This window comes from Penicillium coprophilum (genome assembly GCF_028826855.1).
Source record: "Penicillium coprophilum strain IBT 35676 chromosome Unknown utg000002l_segment0_segment1, whole genome shotgun sequence".
Taxonomy (NCBI): domain Eukaryota; kingdom Fungi; phylum Ascomycota; class Eurotiomycetes; order Eurotiales; family Aspergillaceae; genus Penicillium; species Penicillium coprophilum.
In genome coordinates, this window is record NW_026622722.1 from 2,823,393 (window position 1) to 2,839,940 (window position 16,548).

General features: G+C 49.9%; 6 protein-coding genes across 6 annotated transcripts; 3 read left to right on the top strand and 3 right to left on the bottom strand.

Annotated features, from left to right (window-relative positions):
* Nucleotides 1-668: 668 nt before the first annotated feature.
* N7500_003127 (DUF5427 domain-containing protein MTC1) lies at nucleotides 669-2,253 on the top strand (the record flags this gene model as incomplete). The annotated part of the gene is made up of 2 exons (XM_056674273.1): nucleotides 669-1,215; nucleotides 1,280-2,253. 2 exons carry the CDS (start codon nucleotides 669-671, stop codon nucleotides 2,251-2,253), a joined length of 1,521 nt encoding a protein of 506 aa, XP_056534798.1.
* A 338-nt stretch (nucleotides 2,254-2,591) lies between these two features.
* Nucleotides 2,592-3,832, bottom strand: N7500_003128 (5'/3'-nucleotidase SurE; the record flags this gene model as incomplete). The annotated part of the gene is made up of 3 exons (XM_056674274.1): nucleotides 2,592-2,655; nucleotides 2,715-3,589; nucleotides 3,821-3,832. 3 exons carry the CDS (start codon nucleotides 3,830-3,832, stop codon nucleotides 2,592-2,594), a joined length of 951 nt encoding a protein of 316 aa, XP_056534799.1.
* A 1,138-nt stretch (nucleotides 3,833-4,970) lies between these two features.
* N7500_003129 (uncharacterized protein) lies at nucleotides 4,971-7,580 on the top strand (the record flags this gene model as incomplete). Its single annotated transcript, XM_056674275.1, has 5 exons — nucleotides 4,971-5,194; nucleotides 5,270-6,392; nucleotides 6,444-6,552; nucleotides 6,606-6,931; nucleotides 6,984-7,580. 5 exons carry the CDS (start codon nucleotides 4,971-4,973, stop codon nucleotides 7,578-7,580), a joined length of 2,379 nt encoding a protein of 792 aa, XP_056534800.1.
* Nucleotides 7,581-8,059: 479 nt separating this feature from the next.
* On the bottom strand, nucleotides 8,060-8,580 carry N7500_003130 (DUF2462 domain-containing protein; the record flags this gene model as incomplete). The annotated part of the gene is made up of 3 exons (XM_056674276.1): nucleotides 8,060-8,221; nucleotides 8,345-8,426; nucleotides 8,531-8,580. 3 exons carry the CDS (start codon nucleotides 8,578-8,580, stop codon nucleotides 8,060-8,062), a joined length of 294 nt encoding a protein of 97 aa, XP_056534801.1.
* A 4,071-nt stretch (nucleotides 8,581-12,651) lies between these two features.
* Nucleotides 12,652-13,521, bottom strand: N7500_003131 (uncharacterized protein; the record flags this gene model as incomplete). The annotated part of the gene is made up of 1 exon (XM_056674277.1): nucleotides 12,652-13,521. The coding sequence occupies one exon, from the start codon at nucleotides 13,519-13,521 to the stop codon at nucleotides 12,652-12,654; it is 870 nt and encodes a 289-aa protein (XP_056534802.1).
* Nucleotides 13,522-13,728: 207 nt separating this feature from the next.
* Nucleotides 13,729-16,045, top strand: N7500_003132 (putative GTPase NOG2; the record flags this gene model as incomplete). The annotated part of the gene is made up of 3 exons (XM_056674278.1): nucleotides 13,729-13,982; nucleotides 14,047-14,794; nucleotides 15,212-16,045. 3 exons carry the CDS (start codon nucleotides 13,729-13,731, stop codon nucleotides 16,043-16,045), a joined length of 1,836 nt encoding a protein of 611 aa, XP_056534803.1.
* Between the last annotated feature and the right edge of the window lie 503 nt (nucleotides 16,046-16,548).

Consider the following 16,548-nt stretch of genomic DNA (forward strand, 5'->3'; position numbering starts at 1 on the left):
AATTGGAAGCTGGTCTGTTCAATGGCTGGATTTGAGTGGGAATCTGGGGTCTGGGGTCTGATGTCAGTTGAGATGTGACTTGATGAGCTGTGCTTTGGAGTGGACAGCTGTTTTCAATGAGAAACAAATTTTTTGTACCTGAGTCAAAGTTAGGAGTTTGGAAGATACTGTTTTTTCTTAGCGAAATCGGCACTGGGCTCTATATGGGAATGGGTAACTATTTATCGGCATCCCCGCGGGCGCGCGGGTCCGCTATGCTCAGCGGATACAGTCCGAGCCGCGGTAGTCGGATTTGCGCTTCCGGGTTGCTTCCGCGGGGTTTGTGTTGGTTTTGCTTGCAAATGTAGATTTAGACCTGTGAAGAGAAGAAGAAGTGAAGATTGACATTGTCTAGGGTGCTATGTCCACCACTATGCGGGATGACACATTTGAATTTCACAAAGCCCAAGTGGTCCAACATGCAATTAGTCCAATGTTTATATGTGCCCTAGAAAATGAATCGAAATCAATTTCAAAGCTTTTCTCTTCAAAATTCTTCGAATATGGTGAGGTTTAAGTAAATTTGACTTTCATCAAGCTGCAGTGCTGTTGGTCTTGGCACATGATCTCCACAAGTTCAGAAGCTCTGGTGTCGTCACCTCTCCTGAACATTGTTCCCCCAAACAAACATGCCTCCAAAAGCCACTAAACCCACTAGCGACGAGCTTTTAGCTCAGTTTGACGACCTCGGTCTTGACAAATCCGACAACAAACCGTCTAAAGCTGTTGCTGCATCTGAAAATGTCAAGGGCGGACAGGAAGACATCCTGGCTGAACTGGACCACTTAGCCACACAGCGCCCAGCCAGTGGACCAGGTACGCCGCGCCTGTCTGCCGATAAGCCTAGGTCATCTACACGATCTCCCCGCCCGAGTGCGACTATCGACCGACCGACCGAGGACAAGGCGCCGGTTCGCCAGTCTGAGGATACGGGCCGGTCTTCACGTACAGAGGCAAAGCAAGAACAGCCTAAAGCTGAGTTTGAGAATGCCCCCACACAGCAATCATCCGAGCAGGGTGCCGGTTGGTGGGGTGGATGGTCAGGAGGGCTGTTCGCAACGGCCACCGCAGCTATGAAGCAGGCTGAGGCGGCTGTCAAAGAAATACAGAATAACGAGGAGGCTCAGAAGTGGGCTCAGCAGGTCAAGGGCAATGTTGGAGCTCTGCGGGATCTTGGTATATATTCTCCTGCTCAAAATATGCTACTGTACACGCAGATCAAGCTAATTGGCCCATACAGGCGGCGAGCTTCGAAACAGGGCAATCCCGACATTCACCAACCTCATCCACACCCTCGCCCCTCCTATTTCTTCGCATGAGCGTCTACAAATTCATGTTACTCACGATATGTCCGGATACCCGGGCATCGACCCGCTAGTCTATGCGGTATTCTCACGAGTGATGTCCCAAGTCGAGGGTGGGGACTTGTTGGTGATCCAGCGGGGCCAGGAGTCATCCCCGAAGCGCGGGCTCGATGTGACCAGCTACATGACCAGTGCCGGTTGGAATGATGGGCCCTGGTGGCGGACGGTCACACCTGGACAACCGCGGACCATCTCTGCCGTGCGAGGCACCGTGGAAGGTTCCAAGCTCGCTCGAGCTAGCGCCGAGTCCTACGCTACCGAGTACTTCGCATCCCGTGGCGGAGTGGAAGAGGCCGCGAAGCATGCTTCAGAAGTCCTGAGTGAATCGAACCCGGTCCGCAGCAGCGATATCTTCTTGGCTATTCAGGCTATCAGCCAGACTACTTCCAAGGATCTCTTCCAGGCGGGCGCGACAGGCGAGCAGGCCACCGAAGGAGCCGTGGAAGCTGATACACAAGAAGAGGAGATCTCCTTCGCGCTGTACCTTCACGACCCCATCCATGGCATTGCCTTCCACGCCATCTCTCAGAGTATCCCACAGACATGGATTGAATGGCTCGATGCTTCGGTCCCAGCTTCTGAGGACCCCAACGCTGATGATGCGAACGCTCAGCGTGTTGTGGTGCCCGAAGCCATCGCCGAGGTCATCGAAAGTGGAGGTGTCGACCCCCGCGAGTGGGTTTCGGAGTGGATTGAGGAAACTCTCTCGCTGACCGCTGGTATCATCGCGCAGCGCTACGTCGCCCGACGAATGGGTGTCGGGGAGGGAGGTGTCAGCAAGGGCAAGATGCGAGCTGAGCAGGTGTCGACTGTGGATAGTGGCGCAGGCGAAGCTGCGCGCGCACTTTAGGACCACTGTGATCTTTTATATCGAGCTCAAGAGCTGACGCTCTTATTCTAGCATCTCCTGTCGTTTATGTGATACACCTGCAATAGCTTTTCTATTTCGATTTCTCATGTTATTTCAGTTATTACGCCAAGCTGTCTGGCAACGAGAATAACAGTAAATGACCATCATCGGTATCACTTGCCCCCCAAAAAAAGAAGAAAATCATGTATGCAATTCCTGTATATGTACAAAACAAACCGTTCTCCTTATATATCACCATATTATGCATTTTCGAAAACCATTGCGGGTATCGTAGGATCATCCAAAGCATTCAAGAGTCTGTTTAAGAACTTCAACAATCAAAGGTTCAGCGGGCCTTCAAGACCGGGAACATGCCAAAAATTGGCTCGGAGGGCAGTCACACTAGACATAGCATTAGCATATATATTTCCAGCACATCGTAGAAAGAGCTTATCTCTTACCTAGTCGCCCCATTGAGCACGGTATGAGCATCCGTACCCACCTCACTCTCCTGCAAGGTCTTTTTCATATCCGACAGATCAGCAGACCACTTGAACTGGCGCTGTCTGGAAGGCGCAGGCGCATGTCCATTAACAAGCGTGCCATTCGTGCCATTCGTCTCGCCATTGACATGAACACCGTTGACACCATTCATACCATTAACCTTCTTCCCCGTCCCTTCCTCCGCATATAAACACCCTCGGGACCAATAATACGGCAACGTGCGCGTATACAGCACCGGCCTCTCCTCAACATCAAGACACATGGGCACATTGATATTATAAAGCTCGACACGATCATCCCAATTCTCATAAAGATGTCGCACAACCTTAACAGCCAGTCTCGCCGCCGCGGCAATAACATCATCAGTCTGCGGATCCTTGCTGCCGAACGAGATAGCAATACTGCGCTTCCCACAGAAGACAGCCTCCAGCGCACCGCCTACCGTTCCCGAAGACAGATTGTAGATGGTAGAGGCATTGCGGCCGTGATTCGGGCCCGAGAGGACGAGGTCGATGGGTGCGCGCTCGCTAAATAGATTGTATAAACCTAGTTGCGCGCAACTGGCCGGTGTACCATTGCGGACTACCACCCAGTCATTTTGCGGATCTGGGGATTCGAAATTTGTGTCCCAGCTGCCGTCAGCGTTAAAGGCGTCTGGGTGGACGTAACTGGCTGTGAGGGAAGCTTCGATTAGGTGAGCTTTGCCGATCCAGGACCGGGAGGCTGCGGGGATTGCTACGGAGACTTGGTGGCCGTTTGCTTCGAGGGTGTTGACTAGCGGTCGAAGGTATGGTGAGAGTTTGGTGCTTGGCGGACCATCGTCGTTGACTACCTATTTTGGATGGTTAGCTTATCTGCCTTTTTTTTTGCTTTTTTTATTATCTACGTTGTGCAATTGCTCGTGGGATGACGGAAAAAAGGAAGTGGGATCAAGAATTCGGATGTCATGTGGTGATGTTCCGAGGAAGTATGAATCTATCAAAGTCGATCCTTGCAGGATATGGCGTTTAGATTTTCCAGATTAAGGGAAAAAGAAAGGAAATTTGCCCATGACCTCACTTACCAGGATGTGCATATCGGGCGGGAATAAGCAGCGCCAAGGGCGTTATGTGTGATATTCAATAATCGATCTGGATCTTGATTTTCGATGTTCCTCGGCGGTTCGGATGGGGGGTTTTTTTTGGGTTCTTTTCTTTATAAGAAAGAATCAGAAACCTCAAAAGAAAGAAATATTCTACACCCCGGAAATATTCGGGGTGCAGGACACTTATACCTGGGGGAATCAAGGTAAGGAATGGGCCATTGGCCACCCCGAATCATACACCGGGGCATTGGGGAAGTCCTTCAGGCTGCGGGGACTGCCATGGTAGGGCCGAATGCAGTTTGCGGTGAACCGATTCGGTTTTCTCTCGGACCTGAGCATGTGCTATATTGTTTGATATGGTATATGGTACTGAAAGCATTGATAGATTGGTATATAAGCCGTGAAGTGTAAGATCACCTGGGCATGGATGTTAATAGTGCGTAGTCTACCCACTAGGTATACCAGTCTACATGGTTTATATGCCAAGTCGCACTTGGCCAGGTACCCTAGCGATATGTAATTTAAAAATGAAGAGCAGATAGAACAAATAGAACAAATCGAACTATATCATCTGCGTTCTACAGTATGTGTGCTTATACTTCCAGCGATGATGTAATCAATGCTGCAACTTACACGGTAGAACGAGGGCTGGGAAATCTGAAAATTCTACGATCGCAGGGACGGGACTGCTCCGTAGCATCTTGGGGGTTCCTGGGCAGTTTAGAAGTTTCTCTGACATTATCTCGAGATCGACATACTTGTGAAAAAGTATATTAATCTCTATAGATTATAATTCATTAAATCGCCGACTTGAAACTCATATAAACGTCCGTACTCCGTACTCCGTAAACAAAACGGAAATCCTAATGTGGCCTGTGCCAACACGCTAGAGACGATCGCAGAAAATCTTGAGGTGGGGAATCCCGTCAGCCCTTCAACAATCTTCTGGCCCCTCAACCCTCTCCTCTTCAACATATCCATTCGATAATTCAACACTTTGACACATCTTCGCCCCCTTGCGTGCATTCCCCAAACTTGACACCCCGTGCCCGCAAAGTCTCAAAAAGTAAGTCTTTTTGGGATCTTTGCTCAACAAGGTCGTCGCCGCAACCTTACCCTCTCATCCTGTATGGACTGTGGAAGTACTGGGACCGCTGCGGGGATCGACCCCAAAATCTTAGACAATTGGCAAACGGAAGGCGCCTTTTCTGTCGCCTCATGGGAACATCTAGGTTACGACCAACCCCCCGAATGGGACACCAGCCAGGAATCGAGCCAATGTGATGCGGATATCGCGGACTTGGGAACTTTCCATGGTCCATTGACCGGTGAATACCGTCGTCTGGAGAACAGGTCCGAAAACTCCTCCCTGATGCAAGCCCGCCAAGCGCGATGTTGATGTGGGCTGACCCTTTTGTTTTGATACAGAAAGCACGATGTAGCGCCCGAGATTATGAACTACCCTGATGGCTTCATTGAAGGCACCGGCAGTGGCACGATTAGCCCCCAGACCATTCCATCCTCCGCCGATGAGAATTTTCATTCCGACGAGGCTTGGCCACACTTCCAACTGTACAATTCCGTGAGCATGCCGATGGACGCGTCTGTTCTCTACTCCTACGCGAAAGGGCCGAGCCACTCGAATGGCGCCGTCATTGTCGATGATCTTGGGGAGATGCCTCACGGGGGTTTCTCGGATGCCCCGGTAGAGGGCATCATGTCGTTCCAGCAGATTCCGCAGTCCTTCCCCATGATCCCCGAGCAATGGACTGAAATTCAGCATGACATACCCGCAGACAACATGCCTTTGCCGCAAGAGTCTATGCCGCTCCCCTTGGACGCACAGGATAGTCCCAAGGATCACTCCCTTGGGTTCCAGACTTCTATCAGATCGCTGGAATCGCGATGGCTCAATAGTCTGGAATCCCAACTGCCCACCCAACGGATCACGCCAGTCTCTCAAGCTGCTAGCCCACGCAACGCACAAATGGTACAGGAGTTCCAATTCAAATCTGAGAACTCCTCGGTGTCGGGCGATCTGTCGGGAATATACGAGTGCTCCTACTCTGCCACTAGCGACGAGGCCCCGGCATTTGCGGACCGCCAGTTGGAAGACGACGATGTCCAGTGGAAGACTTCACCGCATGAATCCAGTTCACCGGAGGGGTCACAGCCTGCATTTAAGACCACTGCCTTCATGGTGAGTGAGACCCCCGTAGAGTCTCTAGTCTCCACTGTTCCTTCAAGGTCGAGGGCTTCCTCGACTGCTGGCCAGCGTGCCGGTCGACCGGCACCACTTGCCATGCAGTCCTCGTCTACAATCAAGAAGCGCAAGGCCAAAAACCCCGCTTCAGTGGATCAGGGCCTGGCAAGACCGTTGCAAATTGTCCAGGAGGATGGCCAAGGCGGCTCCATTGCGTCTGCGGACTTCGTCTCGCCCCCACGCGGCGCCCGTCGCAAGGGCCCCTTGAGTATGGTCGGACGGGCCAATGCAGGCCTGCGCAGAAAAAACAAGGATACTTGTGTTCAGTGTCGACTGAACAAGCGCAAGGTAAGGATTTCAGCTAGATTCTCTGTTTTCATGAAGCTAACTTGCTTGCAGTGTGACGGAAGCGCCCCCTGCGATGCTTGTCGCCCCACACTTCATGAGCAACCGTGCGCTCGTGCATGTTTCTCCAGCATTGTCGAGTTTGGAACCTGCAACTACATCTGTAAGCATGATCAAACCTCCCATGGATTGTTCAAATTGACTAACCCAATCCAGCTCAACGAGCTGTTAACCACCCCACGCTGGATGGTTCCAACCGAGTCCGGATGGAGATTCCATCTGAATTCGACCTCAGTCAACTCTTGTCTTTGCTCGCCGAACGCCAAGGGCGGTTCAACATCCGCGCTAGCCAGTCCTGGGGCTCTCTCTACGTCCTCGACCTGGGAGAGACCTACAAGTTCCTCAAGACCCTGAGCGAGTACAACGGCAACTCGAAGTCCACTTTCCTAGACTTCATCGACCGACGAATTGTCGACTCGAAGGACAAGTCTAAAAATTGGCTATCCTGCGTTGCCGACTGCGATCCAATGAACCAAGCCTATGTAAGTGCCCATTGTCCCATATCCAAAGAGCATCAAAACTTACCATCCTTAGACCCTCCTCTCCCAGTGGAACAACATGCCCAGCCGCGCCAAATACAGCTTCGTGTCTCTTGACCCAGCAGCCGAAGAACGACCAATGGACATCAACAACCCAGAAGACCGGCGCGAGATTCTCCTCGCAGCGCAACTCTCCCGAATCTTCTGCCGTATGCTCGAAGTTGAGGGCTTCCGCAAGCTCGAGCGTGACTTCTACAACATAAAGTGGAAGCAGATCTCTCACGAGACACACGTACGCTTCCTCGGTGAACTCGGCCACATCCTGCTAACGCTGCGGTGGCGCGTGAGCTGGTGGAAGCGGCTCGGTGATGGCGGCCAGAATCCCGATCCCACATCGCAGCACTACATTGACCGTGTCGAGCTGCTCTGCCGCATCCTCTACGTTTACTACACATGCGTGCTGGCTAAGCTGCCTTCCTGGTCGGCGGCCGATGTTCCCAAGGGCATCTGGTCGACGTATGCGGACTCGGAGAATGCCGTCTGGGACGATTTCCCTTCAGACTCCAGTGATGGCGGCTTTAATAGTTGGATGGAACGTGGCCGGGACCTGATTGAGCAGGCTGGTGTTCCGAGCCGCATCTCGAAGTTCTGAGACTGGGATGGCAGACTCTGTCTGCGAACATGGTTTGGATGGTAATGGCATTGGAGTTGGACTTATAGATACCCTTTTTTTCGTTTCGTTTGTTTCCTTTTCGAGATTTTCTTGTTTCTCTTGTTTCTATTGGATGCATCATGACTTTTACATACAAGACCTGCCTTATGATTTGATGATTTCGCGTGTGTTATATTTTATTCGGTTGATTTTCCCCGATTTGTACATGGAATTACTCTTGACCAGCATATATATATATTGATTGCCTTCTCTTCTCTATCCCTTCTTGCATCCATCTTTTACTACGGAAATGTATCTACCAGTGCCTTCTGCGTATGCATAGATATCGATCCACAGAAGACAATAGAAACTGGGTATCGATTTCATGCACTCATGTAATGAGCTCTAGATAGACGAACTGCAAACAAGATCGAATCAAACAGACAAAAAAACAATATCACAATTAGGTTCTCCACCCTTTAAGTCGCCTTCTTAGGTCCAGACTTCAAAGTACCATCCTTGCGAGCAGCATTACGCTCCTTCTGCAAACGCTCCTTCTTTCCACCAGCCAGCAGCTCGAGGTGGCCTGCCTTTGACGCCAGACTGCGTTCTGTCATTGAGACGAGGCCGGATGTGAGTTGCTAAAAAGCAGTGCGTCAGTGGTTGTTCCTTTCTGATCATGGTCTTGTTTTATTCTCGTGCTTGTATAGAAGACACAGGTTGCAGTCTGCATCGAGGAGACTGGAAGTAAATCGGTTGCATACCTTGGTCAGTTTCTTCTGCTTGATCAGACCGGCTTTCTTAGGCGCGACGGAACGGACACCAGGTCTGGTTGTCTTGGAGGGTCTGAAGAGGGGCGTGTGTTAGTTTAATTGCTGAATTTTTCTTCGTCGATGCGTGGAATTGGGATTGTCGCCTGAAGTGGTTTTGTGTCTGTGAGTGGCACTTACTTCCTGCCTGGGCCGGTGGGACCGCTTTTCTTCAATGATCCTTGCACCATGGTTGTGTTGGGATGGGGTTGGGATGGAAAAAGGGGAGTTGGTATCAAGGTGGACACAAGAGGAGGAGACAGGTAAAATTTGTAAAGTAGCACTGCCAGCAGCACGAAGTGATTCTGGGCTTCTGTTTCTTTTTTCGGCGGTGGGTTGCCGGAGGGAAAATTGCTTATCGGCTTATCTAGATCACGTGCACTATGGGCCTGGGGCATTGATTTTCCGGTCCGAACTATACTTGTTCGTGGAATATCATTTGGAGATGATGAATTTAGAATTGAAGATGAAAATGTGATAATGATGATGAGAAAGGATGAGCAAAAAAAAAAGAGGGGTGTTTATTGAGCGCGGTCTCGACGGATCGAACCGGAACAGTCAGATAGTGGAAGATCTTGGGCACTTCCCTCGTGGTACACATTGGCATGTTACCACTAGGCCATCCGCTGCCATTACTAGATACTAAGCTAAACTTCCTTATATCCTACACTTTCTGACCAAAGGTACATACTAAAATATGCTCATATTTGTATACATGGACTTAGATCACGTGAAATGTGGACCTGGGGCATTAATCTTCCGATCCGAAGTATATTTACTCGATGGAACATAATTCAAGATAAAACAAGACGGTAAAAAACAGGGGGAATGGGGAACAAGATTAAGGAGGAAAAAAAAGAGGGAATAAACGCGGCTTCGACGGATCGAACCGGAACAGCTAGATAGTGGAAGATCCTAGGCACTTCCCTCGTGGTACACATTGTCATGTTACCACTGGGCCACCTGCTGTTGTTGCCAGATATTAAGTTACACTTTCTTTTCTCCCACGCTTTGAAAACTCGGGCCTGTCTTTTTCTGGGCACCAAAGGGACGTGGCGAGCATGATCTGTATCTTGGACCTATTCGTATACAGAGGAATGTGATGAGATTATTCCTGAGCCTTCTAATGCATCATTAAGGCAGTGTCAGATACATGATCAAGATATGAGGATATTACTATGACAGTTGGTGGCGGATGCCTTAGGCCAGGGCTAGACATTTGTCCCCAGCCATGGAACTCTTTTATCACCAGTACGTATATCATCAAAATCAATACACAATTTTATCTAGTATTATCCACTTGTCAATCGATATACTTACCCATGGAGCTCTAGAGGCTCCCTGGCATTCTCACACGTTATGATTAGTATTTATTACCGTTATCCGTTGCCTGATCAACGGATCTGATAACTAACACTTCCGTTAGCTACATCCACTACAGCACGCTACCCAGCTGGTAGTCGACCATCAACCTCTTCTACATTCGATGTTTGACAATGATGACCCCAGAAACATATCAGAATGAGCTAAATAATTTGCCGACGAAGATCTCTATGAACAAGGCACCCAAGTTGACTTGGACCCATATCGAAAGACAGAGGTGATCTGATTCAGAGCCTCCACAACACTTATGCCACCTACAGCATAAGGCGGATAGTCGCACGGTTTGGCGCTAGACGAGACCGGACGGATCATTCTCTAGGTGCAGCAATGCCGTAGAGTGGCATCATTTTCCTTCACTTATATCTGCTCTTCTCCAGAGCTTGTGCACGAGAATTCCGCCAGAGGAAAGGCCTCCAGCTCGACGCGGAAAATATGTTGAAGTCTCCAAAAGGGAACAGAAAGGGCATCAGTGGATTGCCATCATCATCTTCTACTGTGCTAAGGATATAATGGTTGTCCAGCCCCTTGAGCTCCCCTAATCGCTCGAACCCATCGAACAAGAGCCAATAATTTTCCAGCCCATCAATCACTGGGGCATAGAAGGGGGCTCCGGGTTTTGATTTTAAAAAAAGAGACATCAACAAAGACATCAGAAAGCCCAAAGAATAGCGGCGACCCTAAGAAGTGGATCCAACTTTGGAAGCTTTGGAGAGACTTGAGTACTACTAAACGTCAAAACAGATCCCGAATGGAAAAAAGTGCCGTTCAAATGCCCTCTCGGCTACAGTCATGACCTAAAGAGCCCTACAATGCTCCAGTCAGTTTTCTTACTTTCCATGTTGCTTTGAATGAGTGGAAAGTAATGCCAGCTGGTGGCCGCCGTCAACATTTATCGGGCATATCAAATCTTATAATATACCATCCCAAACTACCTACCACCACATGCACCTTGCCTCCATGTCTGAACTGAAAATCAGATTCCCCAAAGCCCAGATAGCGAGTCTTTCCGGAAGACTCGGATATATGTTGTCTGGTTGAATATATGTTGCTCCCTGCCCGCTGGATTCGGGGGGATCTACAGAGATCTCCTCGAAAGCAGATCTTCCCGAAAGCAGAAGCTTTCCCTGCAAGTGTATCTCTTCCTCAATCATGGAGATTAGTATAATGCTGTTCTCGACGCTTACTACGCTCTTTGTAGCATTGTCGCTCTTTTCTTGTTCGAGCACGGCCGATAACCTTAGTATTTCAATGTTATAATTTGAAGACTTCCAGTTGATGTCTATTTTGCTGTTAGCTTACATCACACACTGTCCCAAGTTCCAAGGTTATGGATGCTAGTCAAATAAAATAAGCGAGCAAGCCAGCGAGCCAGTGACGATAATAGATCCCAGAAGAAACTACCTAGACACATCTCTATAGTATTTGGCCATCCATCAATGTGTATATTCAAGTTAAAGCTATCCCTCAATTGGCTTTCCACCGGAATCATCCCGCTTGTTTGCCTGCCAGGATTCCAGCATCAATGCTTCAGCAATCAAGATGACAAGGGGATTGGCTAGCGTACTGCAGAGCAGGCATATAGTCTGTAATTCGGTGGATCTTGAGTGCGGAAACTCTTGTTCCAACAATGCTCCGGGCCTACCTCCGCCAATGAGTGTGACCACTTTGTAGGCTCGCCTCCATCAAGCGTACATTTTGTTGTTAGAGCAAGGATATGTCAGACTAATACAGGGCAAGATTGTGGTGCGGATATGGAAGATCGTTTGTGCGATGAAGAATAGCAGCGAGGTGATGCTGGCTACTTTGGATTGATCGTATGGGATTGGCATTTCCCATTGCATTTACCCTGGAGCAGAAGCCAGCAACTATGCCTAGGCCTGTATCCTCCCAATCACCTGAGATGCCTTCCCTTTTAGGTCACTCGTCATCCACCCGAATTCCCTCATCGCCTTCAGCCACCGACAAAATGTAAATACCTGCTCCCTCCCATTTCCCTTCTCTTCTTTCTTTCTCTCTCATTCCCGCTCCGGGCCCACATTGCACATCGTGGTCCTGTTGTCCAAGGGATATCCCGAGGGCACTGATGGATTTTTGACGCGTTCCAGTCAAGGCTGAAACTAGACTGGGGTCTCCCCGTCTAATGGCACGAAGCATGTCGTGGTGGCATAAACCTGCGGGCAGTGCTACTACGACCGCTGTGGAAACAGACTGTACTTTCTTGAGTTCTCCATCGAACATCAGAAGCTGGAAAGCGTGCTCGCCGAGCCAATTTGTTGCTCTTACAACAGAGATAGCTCTCTGTCCTCTTTAGAAAATTCTTCAGACACTTTGTTTCTTCAAGGTTCCTTCCTTGTTATGATTCCACTTCAAATATTGTCTTGTTCCATTTGTCCACTGTGTTGTTGTCTCGTGTTTCTTGTCGGTTCTTGCCTCTTGTCGTTTCGTGTCTCTTGTTCATTGTTACATGTGCAGTCATAGTAAGATACGCCAATGTCCATGTTAACCTTTCTTCGTCATGATCTGTTGGCCTGCATTCATTCGAGGACTAGGGCAGCACACAAGCAGAAGCCAAGATAAGCAAATCGGCACCAAAGATCCTTTGAGAGACCCGCGCTATCGAGGCGCTGTAAGGCTTCCACATGTCTTGCTAGACTTTACACCGATTGAGAGCAGAATATGTCTGGGACAATACAGGGACTTGTCAGTACCATATAGAAAATCACAAGCTCTCAGCAGCATCGAGCTGGGCTAATTCTGCTCGGATTATATGTGCATGGAACTCGACTTGAAAAATGGAAGGATCTCAAAGGATCTCTTGATTCGAGCTTTGAAATGTGAAAGGTTGATAGATATTGTACATGATGCTAGAAAATCCCCGATTACTCTCGCATTTTACCCCCAGTAAGTGCCTCGCCAAGTTTCTTAACACGGTCCTGAGAGATATCCCAGCGAAGGGCCTCGTTGGAGCGGGCCTTGTTGGCCAGATTGTACACAGTTGGGGGGTTACCCAGGTTCCAGATGTTCTCGCCGGGCTGGTGGTCGTTGCGCCACGCCGGGTTCTCGCCCTCGGGGAATACCCGGTCAATTTCAGCAGCGAGCTGCTCCTCGGTTGTAATGAAAGTGCGAGCATTCACATACAACGACTGGAGGTTCTCCTTCCGCTCAGCCTCTTTCTGTGCCTGCTTGGCTTCCAGACGTGCCCGAGAAAGCGCAAGGCGTTCCTCCCGGTTGGGGTCGGGGTAAACTGGCTGTTTGTGGGGCATCATCGCCTCAATGGTCGATGGCCGAGTGAGGCGTTCGTCCTCACGCTCGGGTTGCTGAAGAATGCGGTCCCGCCGATTCTGACTCTCAAGACTGCGGCTGAAAGTCTGGGAATCTGCGGACCTTTTGCGCGAGTACAGGTCTCGCAAACCGTCCCGCAGGTTCTGTCTCCGCAGATCGGCCATCTTGTGCTTCCATTCCTGCTTCTCGGGGTTGCTGCTCTTGAGGCTCACTACACGCTCCGACTTGGGGAGTTGTGTGGCTGCATTGAGATATTGTATCCGGGGCTTGTCCGCTCGGCGGGCAGGGAAGAGCTCGCGAGGCACGGGTAGTGTACCCCTGACATGAGGTTTGCGGGGGTTGGTGGGCTGAATGATCTTCGGCACATCGATAAAGTGAGGGGATTCTGGTCCGACTCGAAGATTGGAGGAGGAAGCAAATCCACGGACCTGCACTGTGGCAGTCCGGCTGTTGCGGAGGACAGACATGCGGCGCAATTCAACCCTGTCACTCCGTGGAGTGATAGAATAGGCAGTGGGTTATTGCAAAGTGAATTATCGAGTCAAAGGCCAATGACACGACCTTCAATTGAACCGAGATGTAGCCTGACTTTGATTACCATATAATAAGGAGGATACGCGGTCGAGCAAGTCGGAAGAAACAAGAAGCGATTTTCCCTTGGTCCGTGCACGGTAATGTCTTGGCGCCAAAAAAAAATAATTCTCTCGCCGCCTTTTATTTTTCTTCTTCTTCTCTTTGCACTCTGCCACTCTTCGTGTTTGGTCTTGCCTTCGATTTTTTTTCGTCAGGCACTTATTTCTCCATTCACACTTCAATCCACAACCGTTATCATGGGTACAGGAAAGAAGGAGGCCGCTCGTAAAGTGCGGCAGGGGAAGCCCAACGATGGCATGGCAAATGTCAAAACCAAGGGTGAAAATTTTTACCGGTATGTTCATCCTCAGCCAGAATCACTACCATGCTTGGATAACCAATACTGATTCGCCTGCCAGCGATGCCAAGAAACTCAAGACCTTGAACATGTTCAAGGATGGCACACCTCGCCGTAACGCACAGGGTGATATCACAGTCGCTGCGAGTTATCAATCTAAAGAGTTGCCAACAGCCCGCATCGAGCCAAACCGTAAATGGTTTGCTAATTCGCGTGTTATTTCACAAGAGGCTCTGAGCTCGTTCCGTGAGGCTGTGGCTGAGCGTGCTGCCGATCCGTACCAAGTCCTTCTGAAGACCAACAAGCTCCCCATGAGCTTGATTCGGGACAATGACAAGGTCAACGGCCTGAAGCAGCACCAGGCTAAGATGGCCATTGAGACTTCTCCTTTCAATGATACATTCGGCCCCAAGGCTCAGCGCAAGCGGGTCAAGCTTGGTGTGTCATCGCTTGAAGACCTCGCTGGCCAGACAGCCAAGTTGCAGGACAGCTACATCGAAAAGAACGACGAGGGAACTCACGCCGATGGAAGCGCCATCGTTCGCGGTGACGACACTGCCGCGACTGAAGACCTGGGTCTTCTCACCACCTCTCGTGAATCTGTTTTCTCCAAGGGTCAGAGCAAGCGTATCTGGAACGAACTTTACAAGGTTATCGATTCTTCCGATGTCATCATCCATGTTCTGGATTCTCGTGATCCCGAGGGTACTCGTTGCAGAAGTGTTGAGAAATACATTCGCGAGGAGGCACCCCACAAGCACTTGATCTTCGTTTTGAATAAGTGCGATCTCGTCCCCACTGGCGTTGCTGTAAGTTTTATCGTTTACCCTTCGCTGCCTCTTCTTATCACTCTGTTATTGTTTTTATTGCTTTCCTGCCATTTCCTGTTATCCCCCCGTTCCATCGCTAAGTCAAGGCCTCTTCCTGCGACTTCGGTCGTGCACGACTTCGGTTGTGCTTGTTTCAATGGAATTCCGTCTGTTACAGCTTTGGTATATTAACACTGGCCCGCACCGAATTTCGTTATGAACCTAGGTTGACTTGCTTTCGTCTTGAAAGCCTGTCGCAAGGGCCAGCTGTGTTTTGTTTTTGAGTAGAAGTCTGCTTCTGCCTTTTTTTGGTGGCATTGTAGCAGAATTTCTTAGTAACATCCCACACATTACTGCTTCGACACAATGTTTCATTCATTGCTGGTGACTGATTGCTAACTTTGCATCTTTGACTAGGCCGCTTGGGTTCGTCATCTTTCCAAGGACTACCCTTGTCTTGCTTTCCATGCCAATATCAACAACTCTTTCGGCAAGGGTTCTTTGATCTCACTGCTTCGCCAGTTCTCGTCCCTTCATTCCGAGCGCAAGCAAGTGTCTGTTGGCTTGATTGGCTACCCTAACACGGGCAAGTCTTCTGTCATCAACACTCTCCGAGCCAAGAAAGTGTGCACAGTTGCTCCCATTCCGGGTGAAACCAAGGTGTGGCAGTACATCACCTTGATGAAGAGAATTTACCTCATCGATTGCCCTGGTGTGGTCCCGCCTAACGTCAACGATACCGAGGAGGACATTCTTCTCCGTGGAGTCTGCAGAGTGGAAAACGTTCACAATCCAGAGCAATACATCCCGGCTGTTCTCCGCCGTGTTTTGCCCCGTCACCTTGAGCGTACCTACGGTATCAAGCACCAGGAGAACTACCTCGACTGGCTTGCGCTTCTTGCTCGCCAGGGTGGTCGTCTCCTCAAGGGAGGTGAAGCCGATTTGGATGGAGTCGCTAAGATGGTGATCAACGACTTCCTTCGCGGAAAGATCCCTTGGTACACACCCCCACCTAAGGGTACCGGCAAGGGTGAGAACGGTGAAAAGGACGAGCAAGGTGTCAAGGGCCGTGAAGGTGCACTTGGCGAGATGCCCCGTAAGCGCAAGTTGGATGAAAACAACGAGCCTGCTACTAAGGACGCTGAGGCCGAGTCCGAGGCTCCCCAGGACGAGACCGTCGACTCCGACGACAGCGATAACGATTCGATCGCCAACTTGGAGGTCAGCGACGTGGAGAGTGGCGAGGAGTGATTGATCCATCGGTGTTTTCTAAGGCACGAGTATCATCCCTATCATATCCCGCTCCACGAGAGACAGACAGTCGATCGCCATGAGATCGGCTATGTAGCTCTTGAAACAGAGCCTCCAACCGGCTCATTTCTCCCCATCTCCGCATTCAGCGGACTTGGCTCTCCACCGGCATTTGGCATGTGTTTCATCGCACAGAAGTCTGACGCCTGTCCTGCGATATGCGATATGTCGCCCAGGCCTGAAGAGTGCCTGCGACGCAAAAGCCACGTCAATCGTGAGCATCCCAGTACATGATTCGTACAACCCCAGGCGTTTTGGTGTTTTTTCGTCACCAGCTCCAACTCAGATACCCGATTCGATGAGGAATCAAAATGAATGAAAATTCTTTCTACTTAAGCCATCTTCAGAGTAATCCTTCAGAGTAATCGTAGTTAGGATCTTACATGTTTCTCTACATTTCGATCTTAGCCACCGGACAGTAGGAGGTTCGGATATGGTTCCGC